A 15,872-nucleotide genomic window follows, 5' to 3' on the forward strand; every position below is an offset into this window, starting at 1 on the left:
ATTTGAAGCTCCAGGCCATTTCAAAGGGGTTCTCCTTCAAAAACCCTTTGGTTCTCCTTCAAAAACCCTTTCCCTTCTGCTGAGCTGTTGAATAAGCTCCAAATAGAAATCCAGCAGAGCCAAACTTGTTCTATTCTACCTGAATTTTGATGACTTGCAGTTAGTTGTGGCCTCTGACTTCCTAATCTGAAGAGCAGGTTTGTGCCTCTGGCTTCTCCAGAATTATTTTTGCTGGTGTAACCATGTCTTGAAGGAGTCCAGTGTTCCTGCAAGATCCTAAACAATAATGGCTCATAGTTTTGTAGCAAAGGAGTGGGAAGCAACAGAGCTTTGGGAACTGTGTGATGGTCATGGCAGGGATGGGATCACCAGGTCTGCTGCTAATCATGGGATAAGTGCAGGGACTTCTTTCTGCACAAGATTTGGGGGGTTGTGTTGATAAATTTCTTCCAAACATCTAATCTAAATCTCTCCTCTTTCAGTTTAACCCATTCCCCATTGTCCTGGAAGGTTTTGTCCATGTAAAAAGTTGCCTCCTTGCTTTATAAGTCCCCTTTAGGCACTGGAAGGCTGCAGTGAGTCTCTCCAGATCCTTCTCTTCTCAGGATGGCAGAGGTTGTGTTTTCAAATTTAGATTCCCAGTGAGGTGCAGGGGCCTCTGGTGTCTTCCTCAGAGCTCCTTGGCAGAATGCAGGAACGGGAGCCAAGGCACCAGGCAGGAACATGGAGTTGCCTTGCTGTTGATAATGGGTTTTTTTCTCCTTTCCCAGAAGAGAAGCCAAAACCAGATCCAGTATTAAAAGCACCTTCTCCAGTCCTCAGACCAGAACCTGCTGGGGAGAAGAAAGATCAAGCTGGGCAGACGGCCGAGGTGCCCCCCTCAGTGGAAGCCCCAGCAGAAGTTCCTCGTGCTCCATCACCGGCCCCGGCCGCTCCGGTCCCCGCTGTCCCCGCGGCCGCCGCCGCTGTCCCCGCGCCCAGCAGAGCCCAGCCCGCGGCCGAGCCGGAGGACAAATGTGACAAATGTGAACTGGCCTTCCCCAGAGAGGAGGCGATGCCTTCCCCCAGTGCCACAGCCTGCGCGGAGCCAGCGGCCGCTCCTCCTGCGGCCGAGCCCGGGGCCGAGGCGTGCCCGGAGCCCGGCAGTGCAGTAGCATCCCCCGGGGACGCCCCGGTGGCGCTGCCCCCGGCCGGACCCGCTGGCACCGGCGACACGGGCAGCGCCGAGCCCGCGGCAGAGGCGGCCCAGGAGGAAGCTGCAGCGGTGACTGTGGAGGTGGAGCCCAGCGAGGCCCCCCCAGCCGAGGTGGAGAGCGCTCCATCACCTCCCGGTGCTCCTGTCGCTGCTCCCTCTCCTCCTCCCACCCCGCCGCCCACCCCGCCGCCCCCCGTCCCCTCCGCTTCCCGTCGCTGCTGTCACCACTACAACTCCTTCTCCACCTCCTCTCCCGTCTCCGAGTGCCCTCCCTGTTGTCCAGGGAGATTTAGAAGGAGAGGAGAGCACAAGAACTACTCTTAGCGAAGAGGTAAAAGATACTGAAAAGAAGGAAGAGACAGAAGCAGATGGGCAACTGGAGGAGAGCCAGGAGGCTCTGAGTGTGAACTCAAGCAAGAGTCCTGTCCCAGGTAAGCCTTGGGCTCTGGGGGTTCATGTTGGGAACTGCAGGATGAAGGGAAGGGACTTTTTCTTCCTCCAATAGATATTTCTGTTTCCATCTGCAAAAGAAAAGGCCTGGGGGTGCTGTGTGGCTGCTGTGATTGTAAAATGCTGATCTTCATTGGCAGGGATAGAAATCCCTCCTGGTTGTTCAGAATTGGTCACTGACTTGCACCAGGCTGGGCTGGGCTCGTGCTTTCATGGCAGCACAGGGCTGGTGGAGGGGAGTGCAGAGCACACTGCTCTTCATGGAATCCCAGGATGGTTTGGATTGGAGGGGCCTTAAATCCCACCCAGTGCCACCCCCTGCCGTGGGCAGGAGCACCTTTCACTGTCCCAGGGTGCTCCAAGCCCCATTGTCCAACCTGGCCTTGGACACCTCAAGGGACGGGGCAGCCGCAGCTGCTCTTCCCCCTGAGGTGAGCAGTTGGTCCAAGGGCCTGTGGCTCTGGATTTGGGACCCTGAAGCTCTTGGGATGAAGCCCCTGAGCCAGTGATTTCCACAACTGCTGGAGTGGGGTCTTTTCCAGCTGAAAAAATGTGTCCTGGTGTTGCCAGATGTGGGAAAATGAAATGGACCATTCACACTCACCCACACAACTGACAGCAGAGTCACACCAGGGTCACCCACCAGGGTCACCCAACAGGGTCACCCACCAGGGTCACCCACCAGGGTCACCCACCTCTACCTGCCCACCCTTCATTAGTGATGCTTCTGGCTTTTGTTTGCAAAAGTCACATATAAGCAAAATGTACAATTTACAATTTTAAATTTAAATTCTGTAGTTTACAGTTTAAAATTCACTAAAATCTCAATTTCTGCAACTGCCTTTTAAAATCCAGCTTGTTTCTCCAGTGTTGTTGCCTGCCTTTGGTTTCAGCCCTGCCACATCTCTGGTTTGGCACTTTGGTTTTAACACTCTGTGTTTCCTATGGAAAATGGCTTTTTTTGCAGGACTTCTGGAGATCACATTGTGGAAAAGAAGTTAAATGATCAATTCCTTGTATTTGCTGCTGGAGGGGTGTAATGGGGGCTGTTCTTCACACCAAGCAATGTTAAAGCATTTCATGTGTCACATTTTCTACATCCTGTTCTGCAGTTATTTCACTTCCTTGGAACTTGGTGAAGCTTGGACAAAGAGGACAAACATGTTGGTTTCATTTTTTTTAAGTAACATTTCATTTAGGGTTTTTTTTGTTTGTTTTTTCTTTGATAGATGGGAAATGGGCTCAGAAATCACAGGCTTTGCTCTTAAATACATTGAAAGGTTGAGGTTGGCCCTGTTCCATGTTTGTGTGATGCTCAATATGCTGATTTTAAAATCCAGTATCTACAGAGAGATGAGAAGAAAGATCCCTTTACTACATCAACCATGAGGATTTTTTCCTGTTAATCTTCTTCTATTTTTATTTCACTCGGGTCATTTCACTGCTGTGGCACTTGTTGTTCTTTCAATCCGAGCAACTTCATAACCCAAATTAATTTCCTTAAAAAGGAGAGGAGAAATGGGACTCTGTAAATAAGGTTTTGCACAGGCAGGTTCCAGCTTGTAGTGTTATTGCTGGCTTTGTAATGGGCTGTAGTTTAAATTTAAAAAAAATTAACTTACAGTGTTTGGGCTTTTAATTATGCAGAAGATTAATTTTAATGCTGTAATGTCATTATGCTCCAGAGCACACATTAGCCAAGCCATTGGCTTTGGCAACATGGAAACAAGGAGTTCTCAAGTCGTGTAAAAGATGACTTGAAACTCAGATTTCTATTAAAAGCCCAGGGCTTCAAAGAAAGCACAAAGCTCTCCAAGTGGTTCTTTGTGCTCTACCCCTGATTTAATGATCCTGAACTATTGCATTTCTCTGCCAGCCTTCTTTTCAGCAATAATTTTCCAGTTCTTTCTTGGAGAGAGGAAGAGAGATTGAAATAACATCATCTGAGGCTGCCTGCTAATTCAGGAACAAGGAGCAGCATGTCTGCCATATACATTGGAAAATCCAGCTGCTGACCCTCAGGAGCAAGGAGAAAGGGTTATATTGTTGTGTTTTTCTTGGACTAAAGGCTGAGAGATTTTTTTTATGATCTCTGGAGTTAGGATTAAACCTGGGATAAGGGAAACTTCACGAGCACGTGCTGGTAGCTGTGAGCTCTGTGACTTTGAGCAATATTTCTTTGGGGTTTTCAGCAGAATGGTGTTTTTATTACAGAGCAGCTTGGCCACAAATCATGCCCCTGCTTTCCCTTTAAAGGGAGCCGAGCTGGGCTGGCTGGGACAGTGCTGGGACCTCTCAGGATAATCTCATTCCTGCAGCAGCTCCTGCTGCCTGTCCTCTTCATAGCTATGACCTGGCCTGCCTGATTTTGGGAATGAGACCTTCATCCCCTCCTCCCTGAGCTGCTGGGGCAGCACTGCTGAGGCTCCTGGCTGGATCCCATATTTTGCACTGGAGGTGGCAGCTTTTTGGGTATGAGCAAAGGGATTTGCCTCTTCCTGCAGAGTTTTACAGGGCACAGCTTCTGTCCAACAGTCAGGGAAACCAGACTTGGATTTTTTGCTCTGTTGAGCTCTGTGACAAGATAGAAAATACATTCAGACCCTTGAAGATCTTTATGCTGCAGCAGTTCTTTTTTTACAGCTCCACAAAAGGACTTGGTCAGTGTTTGCAGGGAGAGGCTGGAGCTGAGTTAATCCTGGGGTGATCCAGGGGAACCTCTATTCCTCCTTTTCCACTGGTATTGGGTCTCTACCAGATTTCCAAGGTGTGCTGGAGCACCCTTGTATTTTACACTGAATTCTGCCTGCTCTGAGCACCCTCACAGGGAAGTTGGCAGCTTTGGTGGTTCAGTCTCTGTCTGTGGGTGACTGGATCATCATTCCCTGCTCGTCAGCATCACTGGTTGTGTGTCCTGATCAAAAGGGGAAGATTTGGTGGGTTTCAGAGCACTAAGGCACTGAGCAGGGCAGGTGTTGTACCCAGGGGTGGTTCCTTGCTGCTGACCCTGTTCCTGGTCTGAGCATCCAAAGGGAACACGTTCCCCCATTCCCAGGGCACAGGTTCTCTTCCTGCCTCCTCAGGAGTTTTTGCCTGAAGTTTTTAGGACAGGCAGAGCTGTTATCTGCAAGGGCTAAGAGCACATGCTTTTTAATTAATTCCTACTCATCTGCTCTACAAGGAGAAAAATAGCTTATCAAGGGAGGACCTGGGAGCTCCAGTGTGCACTAAAAACATCACCCTGGCTAAAAGTCATCAATGACTGTTGCTTTTTATTAAACTCTGGGATTTCTGTAGCTACAGTGAGGGAGCAGCACTTTCCAGGCAACAGAACAGGAGAAGTGTTGTTGATGGAGTGGAATTTCTGCAGAAGGTGCCACCAGAGACCTGAGCCTTTGATGTCACCATTCTATCCTGGCTATTAAAAGAAGCAAAGAGGAAAACAAGAGACTGATGTGTGTCCCAGACAGAGCTCCTTGGGACACAAGAAGCTGAAAGAACTTAATACACATGGAATTCAAAGGGCTGTTTCTTGCAGAGCTCGTTTATGAGACATATTTCTGTATTAAGTAGCCCAGCTGTGGCGAGCCCTGGAGTTTCTGAGCTGAGGAGTCTGTAAGAGCAGCTTGGGCTGTAATTGGAAATACCTTGGAGAAATTTCTCCAGCACTGAAACCTGGAGAGGCAGAAACATAAATCAGGTGTCACCTTTTTCTTGATTTGCTGCCATAACCACTGGAATATATTTTCTTTTCCATGAGCTGGAAAGCGATGGTGAATCTTTGCTTTGGTCTTTCATGGCATGTTGGAAAATAAAATAAAAATGCAAGAGCTGGTATTAATTTAGGCTTCCCAGTTGGCACCACATCAGAGGGGAGAGGCCTCATGCCCTGCTGGATGGGTGTGAGCTCGTGGGTGGGTAAATCTGTGGGAAGATGTTCCACTGGGAACGTGACACAGCTGGAGAAACGGCTGAGGGAGCGTTGGGCCTGCTGAGCAGATCCCTGCAGGGGTGGGAGTGGTGTCCAGGGGAGTCTGGAATTAAGGGTTTGCTCCTCTTTCCAGTCCTTAAGTAAATCTGTGTTGCCACTCCTGTTATCTCCCTTGGCTTTGGAAGCTGTGATAAGAGATCAGAGTGCTGGTTGGAGTTCTGGTGTCCCTTCTTCAAAGGAATAAAATGAGCTGAAAACAAGGTCTGGAAGTGTGAACAGTGGCAAAAATGACCCTGCATTTGGGCAGGACTTAAACTATTGGAGAGGACATGAAGTTGCTCAGCTTGGGGACAGGAAAATAGAAAAGAAGACCAGAAGTGACTGGACTTGTCCCTTTCCAAGAGCCAAACTGGGCACATTGCTTTGTATTTCCCTACAGCCTCACAGATGAAACTCCAGATGAATAACACCAATATCCATTGCTGAATCTGGGGTTTGGGAAGGTTGGCACCCAAATTCTCCTTTGAGCTCCTGCAGAAAAATGTGAACTTGACAGAAAAAAAAAAAAGAAATCTGGTGTCTGCTGTTTTAAGAGTGGGGAAGACTGAGCAATGTCTCCAGAGATCTCTGGAGATCCACCCCAGGCAGCTCCACACACAACCAGGGGTTGGAACCCCCGGGCTGAAGTCGTGGGATTTAAAGCAAGACTCATTTGGGAGGCTTGGCAGGACTGCAGCCTCTACAGAGCTCACTTTTGCCAAAAAAAGGTGGAAAAAATGTATACTTGAGCAGCAGTAATGTTCACATCCTGACAGCTGAGGAAGGAAACACCCCGGACCTTTGCCAGCCCCAAATCCGTGACCCCTGAGTTTATTTCTGTGTGGTTAAAAATGAAATGTTATTTTACACCGTGGATGGTTTCCATGGTTTGAGTGTGAGGGCAGTGGAATTCTGTCAGATTAAAAACTTTGGGATTGATCAGTTAAATGACTTGGCTGTGGCAAACTTGAGGTTGTTGCTTTGCAGGCCTAATCCCTTCTTGGAGAAACCCCTGGGAGTGTGCAAGTGACACCACCAAACAAGGCTGGAAACAGCCCTTTGAAAAGGGCTCAGCTTTCACTGAATTTTTAGCAGATTTTGTGATGGAGGGAACTGGGGAAGCCTGTCTTAGATCTGTGCTTTGCTGAATTCCAGAAATTACCACGTGCATGGACACTGATCATGCCCTGCCTTGGTTTTGCCCCCGGATACTGGGAATAATTGGGCTGTTCTTGCCAAGGGAGCTGCCTGGAGCAGCAGTAAAGGCTGATCCCTGCTGGAGGAGACAAAGCTGTGTTGCAGTCTGGGCCTGCTTGGCCCTTCCTCTCCCCCCTTTGAGCCCCAGGAAATTCAGGATTTGTGCTGGGGCTCTGCCCTGCCCTGAGAGCCTCTCCATAGGGAGACACAATGGATGGGATGGGCAGGACCTGGAGCTTGGGAGCTCTGGGTGATTTTTCTAGATGTTGGTTCTGTGAACAAGGAGATGATGTTTGAATACTTAAATAAGACTTTCCTTTTTTAATTGACTTTGCTTTTGGGGTGTTCATCCTGAAGGTAAAAGTCTTCCATCAGCACCAGTAGCTCCTGTTGCTCTTTGGGTGGGCCTGGATGTGGTGATTCCCCTGAGAATCTGCAGGTCCATGGTCACCCTCCAAACAGGGAAACACCCTGGAGAAGCCACAGAAACTCCTATGTATTCTTTGGGGCAGGGGGAATGCAGCAAATCCCATTTGCTCCATGCCCTGAGGAACAGAGCTGGCTGTTACTAACTCTTCTTATTGATAGTGAAGAACCTTTCAAAATTCTGGTTTATTGTGATAAAGGAAGTGCACACTGGGTTTTTCCAAAATGTCTGCTGGAAACCAAAAGCCAGAGCTTGAAATCTGTTTGCAGTAATCTTCAGTCACAAAATCAATCCCATTTACACTCTGTTAACTGGGCATGTGTGCCTGGCATCCGAATTTAAGCTGAGAGCATTTGCCACAAATTAGGAGCAGATTGGATTAATGGGTTTGTCTCCTCTTAATATATTGTGTGGTTTCTTCTACCCTTTAGGGGGAAAACACGATTGGAGTAAATCAGTGCTGATCTTGGGAATACTCTGTGGTGTTTCCTTTGACTCAGTTGGCCAGGGAGATCATTAATGCTGGAGTTACAACCTGCTTTTAAATTGAAGTATAAATCCAGCTCAGAGCAGTGCTGCAGGATTGAAGGAGTTTTCCTTTTGGATGAGATACTGGAAATTTGGGCTTGCTTATGGTTGATATTATAATGATGATAATTCTTGAGAAAAATATGTTGAGAACAACCTTCTCTCCCAGCCAGCACCTGGTCTTTCCAAAAACTTGACTTCCTGAGGGTTTTCTTCCCTGCCTGATCCTTGTCCTGTTGGCAGTGACCTCCTTGCTACCCCAGAGTGCCATTTGGAGCTTGAATGAACAACTTGTAGAACAATTCCTGTGTTTTCATGTCATTCTAATGATTGTTATTGCTGCATTGAAAGCCAGAGTGGTTGAATCCAGCTGAGTCCTCCACAAGGCTGAACTGCTTTGTTGTTCTGTGGCCCAGAGCAGCCCCTGAGAGGGAAGCTCATCACCCCCAGCCCCATCAGCCCTGTGCCATTCAGGGCTGTAACAGATGCACGTTTCCATTGCAGCCCAAACCGCTGTAACTGCACCAAAGACCTGGAAGAAACCAAAAGAGCGGACCCAAGGCACTGAGGAGGTGACAGAGGCAGAAACAGAGGTGAGAGGGAGCCAAAGTCCTGCTCTACCCACATTTAAAGATGCTGTTCCTCTCTGGAAATTGTACTTTAGAGACATTTCTTCCTCATTGTCTCACAGGGTCCAGGGCAGTTTTGGGGAGGAATTCTGCTATTCCTCAGCATCCTTTAGATAACAGGTGTCAGTCTGCTCCCTTTTAAAGCTCTTCAGGTTTTGTTGGGTTTGCCTAATTTATTGACTCATACAGTCATAGAATCACAGAGTGCTTTGGGTTGGAAGGGCCCTTAAAGACTCTTCTCATTCCAAGGGACACCTTCCACTAGAAGGTTCCACTCTACTTCCACCAGCCTCCCAGCACTGAGGAACCCCTTTCAGTGAAGGGTGAGGGAAAAGTGGGTTTGGATCCCTCAGCACTGGCCCATTTTGGTCCCAGGCCACCATGCTGACATTTGGCACAGGGATATCATGGCCAAGGATGGTTTTCCTGATGACCAACTGATGGAGAAGCTGACAAAGGAAAATGCTGAAGTTTTCAGGCAAACCCACTTCAAGAGTGATTAGATGAGTAAAGAAAACCTCCCTTGCTGCTGTTCTGGTAGGGATATTGCAGCAGGGGGCTGTGCTTAATATCCTAGGTTGGTATAGGGTTAGAATCAATCAGAAAAGGAGCAAGAGAGTAAAAATGTGGAAGTTCAGACTGCCCAGTGTGTGGATGAATGCTGAGGTTGGCCAGATATGGTGCAGAGCAGGAGAGCAAAGGGGCTGCACCAGCAGCTTCATCCTCCACACTTTCCTCATCCTCCCCTGGAGGAGTTGGTGTCTCCTGCAGCACCCGGCAGTTCCACTGGGGAATTCTTCAGAGAATTCCCTTGAAAAAACTGCAAGAAGCATTTTAGGATGTGGTGCAGTCAGGTAGGGAGGCAGAGGATCAGGAGCCTCCTCCAGAGCATCCTCAAGTGAAGTTACTCCTTTGTTCAGTGCTGAGAGGAGCTGGGGTTTCTCCCGGGAGAAGCGATTCCGACGCCTCCTCGTCTGAATGCACAATCAGGCTGTGTCCTTGGAGAGCTCTAAAATTAACAGCCAGGGATACTATTAATGCTTTTCCCTGAAACTGAGATGCTGGCATTGTGGCTGGATCTCACACTGCCTTCCTTAGTGGCATCTGCTCCAGTTGGCAGCAGGCATTTAAAGGAAGAATCCCCCAAAACAAGCACCACGTGCCCTTTACCACCCCTTTCTCATGGCTGGTGGGAGAAGAGGAAAGCAGAGTTGAGTTTCCAGGCTGGGATTGCTCGTGGCTTAACAGTTCCCTCAGTCCAATCCCGTGGGGATTTCATGGGCTATGCTGACTCTCTCCAGTTGCACCATTAATCATCAGTGGGTTATCCATGGGAATGAGCTGATAAATCACCCAGTGGCTCAGTGTGCTGTTCCATATCCCGGTGTAAGATGCATTTGTATTCCTGCTGCTCCCAAAAATGCCGTGTGAATCCATGAAGAGCCGTTCCACGTGCACTGAATTTGTCAGGGTGTTTCTAACAAAACCTCTGCTCTGTCCGTGCTCCAGCCGAAGGAGGAGGAGGAGGAGCCTTCAGGGGACAAAGTACTTGAATCCGACCAGGAGAAAACGAGCCTTGGGCTTGAGGCAGAGAGGGAACCCTCAGAGCTCAAAGCAGTGAAAGCTGTGGAGGAGAACGGGGAGCAGGAGGCAGAGCCGGTGCGGAACGGAGCCGAGAGCGTCTCGGAGGGCGAGGGCACCGACGGCGCCTCCGGCTGCACCGAGAGCTCCGGCGAGGGGCCCGTGTACCAGTACAAACCAGGTAGGTCCTGCTCCCTCTGCTGCTCTGCCTCCCCCTGTGAGGGCTGCTGCCACCCCGAGTGCCATCCCCGGGGTGCTCCCATGGGGCTGGAAGGGGATTTGGTGTGCACTGTGTCAGCTCTGCAGAGATCTGCAGCCCAGCAGGCCCCGAGAGATCTTCCGGGGGGCAAAAGGGTGTCCTGGTTTAGGGCAAATTTGGGAGAAAACCTCCAAAAGGGGCCCCTCCAGAAAGCAAACCCACGCAGCCGCACCCCCAACCGATTTGGGAAGGATTCCTTGAAGAGAAGTGGAAAGAACCTGTTTATTTAACAGGCACAGCACCCCCAGCACACAAAATTAACAGTACTGGATGACATCACTCTTTCACAGCTCTGAAAAAGATGACAAATCCAGAAAGTCTCTCGTGGGGTTGCTTGCTCTGTTATCAGTCCCTCCTGTGCTGGGGCAGCTGCTGCAGCCACAAGGTGCAAACTGTCAGTGTTCCCAGGTCCCAGCCTGAAGCAGGTTCGAGTGGTTCCAAAAAAAGGAAAGGAAAAACAGTCCAGGGGAAAATTCTAACTGCTTAGCTAAACTAACTAATGAGCAGAAGCAAAAAAGCAAGAGCAAAGTGAAGCCAAGCAAAAAGCAAAAGCTGCACCATGTACTGCCCTGTCTGTGTGTCCCACCAGCCGTGGGGGAGCAGCTGATAACAAAAACCAAACCAAAACATTCGCTCTTCAGAGCCAATCCTGAAGGCACAGAACATGATATCCAGCATAAATAGAACACACAAATGGGGATACAAGCATCATAACATCACCCTAGGACAAGGGGAAAATGGTTTTTGTCTTGCTGGTCATGGTCAAGAGAAGAGAAAATCACAAATTTCTTGAAATTTTTGTGCATTTGGATGCTGGCTACAGCACTGTGGAATGACAGAGAGTTGATTCCTGTGTGATTGACAGCTGGAAACCATCCAAGAAATTCCAGATAAACCAATATACTTCTGAAATAAGAGGTGGTTAAATAAGAAATGAAAGTACTCATTGGGTCCTAAATAAAATATGTGTGTTCATAAAGATTTCATTTCCTGACTACACAATTGCATGGATCTTTGGATTTCTAGAAAAATAAGGAAAAGAAACAGTTTGTGGTTTTTGATCCAGGAACTGCCCAGCTCAGTCCCATTGATTAGGGTATAGGATATCTATAGAGCATTTTTGTTATTTATGAAGACCTAACCTTTTTGTTATTTATGAAGATTTTGTAATTTATAGACCTGAACATTAATTAATCCACCTCATTTAGAGAGAACTTGAGACCAACTTCTCAGTTGCTCCCGATTTTTAAGCAATTTCTTATTCAAGTGAAACTCCCTCCGAATAAAGTAGTCATTTTTTTAGGAGCCCAGAAATTAAAGAGTATAATAATAATAATAAGGAAGGACCTGGAGAACCTGGTGGACAAGGAGCACCACCATTAAAGGACTCCACTGCAGTGGTTATTTGTGCACCACTTTGTTCTGACAAAGACCTCAATTGCTTTGGTTTTATTAATTCAACACAGGCATGTTGTGAGGGGAAAACACAGAGGCCTCTTGATAGCTCATCACACTCAGGGTACCTGAGCAGTTCACTGGCCACTTCCTGAAGTTAATCCATAATTCATCAGCTGATGCAGTCAGAACAATCCCAGTTGTGTCCACATGTCCTTTCACTCAGCTGGAAGGGTTGGATGGATCCCTGGAAAAGCAACATACATCAGACTTGTACAACAACCCTCGATTTCAGCTCTGCTCTTCTGAAAAAGGGGAATTTCTGCCTTTGGAGGAATTGTGGGTTTGATCCCTGTCTCTTCCTGCATGGAGGATCCTTCCTGGGATGCTGCCCAGCTGCTCTTCACATTAAAACAGCTCATTGAGAGCTTTCCAGGAGAAGGAAGCTACACCTAAACTGCTTGTTGTTGTGTTGGAGCTTTTCCGTGTTAAATGACAGGAACAGTGGGCAGGCCAGGAATTCCAGCCAGGATCCAGCCAAAGCATTTCTGCACCCCTGTATCCTGAAGATCTGTAGAAATAAAACTGCATAAAGAGCTAAAGTTTGCAATCACTTCTGTGTATTTTCATTCCCAATTATTAAAACCCATCGTTGGAGTAAATCCCTGCTTGTGGCCTCTGCAGGGGCACAGATGGTGAAATCCCAGAGATCCAAAGCCAGGGCTCAGGGAGTGAAATAAAGGAACAATAAATACCTGAAGGGCTGATGAATGTTGACTAATGCAGTCTGGCATGAAGGAAATCCAAAGGCAGCATCTATACAGATGTTTTCCTTCAGATAAAACATGTTTTCTTCCCTAATTTCAAACAAACTGTGTGGCCAGTGCTGAAAATCCCATCTCCAGGCACAAGAGGCTGACTTTCCTTGTGCTAAAGTGGCTGGAGGTTTATGCTGTGATTTGCACCAGGCAGAGTCCTCCACACCCAAAAAGCCCCATGTAAAATAGGTGGAGAATTGTAATTCCCAGATCATGGCCTGTGGTTGTGGCTTCTCCTGCTTCTGCTTGTTATCTCCAGCCTGGGTTGTTCACAGTTCCATGGTTTCACATTTTCAGAGGGTGTTTTTGTTCCATGCTCTGCTCTCCTTGAGTGCATGTTTATGACTTCCTTTTACACCAGACAAACCCCTTTAACTTCTGCATTTTCACACAGAAACAGGGAATTGTCCCCATTCTACCATATCCCACAGGAGAGCAGAAGTCAGTTACATACATGGGTTAGAACTGGAATTAGTGCCCAGATCTGTGGTTGGACCTGGCTGTACACTCCCTGTTGTTCACTTCCCTTTAATGTTACATGCATTGCCCTCCTCTCTCCCTTCAAAATGAAAATCAAATTAAATTGAAATGTCCCAGGCTGGTGCAGCAGCCTCATCCCTTTGGATTTACCAGAAGCACATCTGGCTGAGCAGGGGGATTTGTTTCCTGTGACTCTCAGGGATTTCTCTCCCTATAGAGCAGTGGAAGCCCCTGGACCCAGAGGGGAAGAAGCAATACGACCGAGAGTTCCTGCTGGATATCCAGTTCATGCCTGCCTGCATCCAGAAGCCCGAGGGGCTGCCTCCCATCAGCGACGTGGTGCTCGACAAGGTGAGAGGAGAGCCCATAAAACAGGTATGTGCAGGGTTTTGATATAAATAAAGATCCATAGTGCCTCATTCCTGATCTATTTCCGTGCCAGGTTTTAGTGGGAAGTGGGAATAGTTGGTCTCATCAAAAAATTCTACAAATAGAGGTGTTGGTGCCTGATGAATGTGCACAGATTATTAAAAACAGAAGCGTTTTTGATAGTCTTTATCTAGATTAAGTTATACCAGGACGTTATTAAAATTTAAAATTACCCGGCCATGAAGAGCTGAGGATCTAAGCAAGGCTGGATGGAGAGGCAGTGGCTTCTGTTAGATCAATTAATTGATCTATTAGATCAATTAAAAAGCAGAGAGAAGCTTTTGGGCAAACTGGTTTTTTGTTCTGAAGCAGTTTCTTCACTATTTATAAGCTGATTTAATAAAAGATCTTTAAGAATTCCATTCTCGGGCAGTTTTGGGATTTCTCTCCAGCCTCTTCTCAGAGCTGATTGCTGGAGGTCTGGGCTTAGAGAAACACTTGGGATTTCTGAGTGCTGACACTGAGGCCTCGTTCTGCTCTCACTGAGAACTGGAGAGTTCCTTGGCTTTGATGGAACCACGACAGCCTCACTCTTGAGACTCGGGGATGTGGGTGTGCAGAAACATTTCCCCTCTGAGTTTCATACCCAGGCAAACTGTAAAATGCAGCTTTATTGCCAAAATTATTTCATCTACCTTCTACTTTCCCATGATTGTTTCTCACTGTTCTGTGTTTGAGCTTCCTGGGCTCAGTTGCCCATCTCTCATGTTGGCACAAAAGCCATTGCTTTGAGGGAAGGCGGCAATTTCATGCTCCTGAACCAAGACAGGCCTGTGTTACTATGATTTTATCCTCCATAATCCTTGAGATGTTTCTGAGCTCCACCTATTTCTTCAATAGTCTCCTAAAGATATGTTTTAAATGAATATGTTTTATGAACGAATGATGTTTTAAATTAAATACTTATTTTTATCACGAGTGTAAAACTTGAGCAGTTTGTTAAAAGCTTTAATTTGGCTGTTAAAAACGACTGTCATGCTTTAGCAGATGCTGTCTGTAGATTGCATGAGCTGAGCATTCCCTGTCTGTGTGCTCTGCTCACGGCACAGGTCAGTCAGCCCAAGCTGCCGCTGAGGACTCTGGACCCCCGGATCCTGCCACGAGGCCCCGACTTCACGCCAGCCTTTGCTGATTTTGGGAGGCAAGCCCCCGGGGGAAGAAACGTGTCTGGAAGTGTGAGTTTACCCCAACTTGCTCATTTCAAAACTGGCCCTAACACTGATGAAGTCCCTCCTCAGTGGGACTCATGTTTGCTTTTGGGCCTCTTCCAATGCGCCGGTGGTTCTGGTTTTGTCAGGATGAATGCAGGGGTGATGTTTGCTTGGCTGACAAAATGTGGGGGCTTTGGGAACGGTTGTGGATGTTTGTCATGGGGAGCTGCTGTTTGGGAAGGGTTTGTCTCCTTCCTGTTTCCCTGTGGGAGAGGTGGAAGCGTTTCCACACCAGGACCCGGCAGTCGCGTGCGCGGTCGCGCGTTCGTCGTACAACAGACCCGGCGTCAGCGCATCAGCCTGGGGGCTGTGCTGCAAAACACACCCACAGAGCAAAGAGGTTTTACTAACAAACAAAATCCAGCCAGCACCTGCGTGTTCCTGCTTTCTCTGTGCTTCCACATGTTGCTTTGGTCACTTCATTCCTTGTTTTTCCACTTTCCTGCTGCTTTTCTTTCATTTTCCCTTCTCCCAGTGTCTGGCTTTGCTCACCCTCTGAATCTCCCAGTGAGTTCTTCACTCATGCCTCTGCCATGTCTTTTCCTGGGGCACAGGTGCCCCCAGCACGTGCTGCCCCATCAGTGCCACTGGAGGAGGACGCTGCCACCGTTAGGGAAAATCACTGATTTTCTGCTGTTGAGCTGCTTCTGCTGTGTCCATCTGGATGTGTCTAACGACACAGCCATCGTGGAGCTTTCAAATCTGCTGGTTCCAGAAGAGTTCCCCGAATCACCCCAACTTCCAAGTGTGCAGGTTTCCAGGAGTCAAACCCAGCGATTTTGGGTCAATGTAATAGTTCTGGTTTGGGAGCAGCCTCGTGGCCAGTGCCTCAGTTCCAGGGTGCACGCCAGTGTCCTGGAGTTGCCTGGGTGCCACAGTTTCTCTTGGAGCACCACCTGGTCCGCAGAACCTGGCGAGGTCGCCGGTGTTTGCCGTGTTTGGGCCACACTGCGGCGCCTCCTCTCCTGTCAGCGCTGAGTGTGCCGAGCCCTGCGGCGCCCGGGTAACGCCGCTGTCGCTCTTTGTCTCTCCGCAGGCCTGCAAAGTGCAGAGCACCCCTGGATTGCCCTCCCTGGCTCGGTGCGGGCCCCCATCATGCCCTCTCTTGGTCTCGCCTCACCCACCATTGAGGAACCTGCCGATAGGGGTAAGCCAAATCCCCCCCTCTCCCCCCAGACTTTGCACCTTTTTGTAGAGTTGCCTTTTTTCCCCAACACCCACCGTTGATAAAGAACGACTGGCAGAAAACTTTACAAAAAGGTGCAACCTTGTTTAAAAAAAACCGAAACAAGACTTGCGTTGT

At 48.3% G+C, this 15,872-nt stretch overlaps 1 protein-coding gene across 1 annotated transcript in view; it reads left to right on the forward strand.

The window, feature by feature from the left end:
- The window catches only part of EIF4G3 (eukaryotic translation initiation factor 4 gamma 3), a 146,586-nt gene that overhangs the window by 98,903 nt on the left and 31,811 nt on the right, over nucleotides 1–15,872 (forward strand). Inside the window, 7 exon segments of the mRNA XM_030963703.1 lie at nucleotides 771–1,371; nucleotides 1,373–1,626; nucleotides 8,272–8,360; nucleotides 9,906–10,158; nucleotides 13,147–13,304; nucleotides 14,408–14,533; nucleotides 15,606–15,716. Coding sequence (XP_030819563.1) covers nucleotides 771–1,371; nucleotides 1,373–1,626; nucleotides 8,272–8,360; nucleotides 9,906–10,158; nucleotides 13,147–13,304; nucleotides 14,408–14,533; nucleotides 15,606–15,716 — 1,592 coding nt within the window.

The sequence above is a fragment of the Camarhynchus parvulus genome, chromosome 21 (genome assembly GCF_901933205.1).
Source record: "Camarhynchus parvulus chromosome 21, STF_HiC, whole genome shotgun sequence".
In the NCBI taxonomy this organism is placed as follows: Eukaryota; Metazoa; Chordata; class Aves; order Passeriformes; family Thraupidae; genus Camarhynchus; species Camarhynchus parvulus.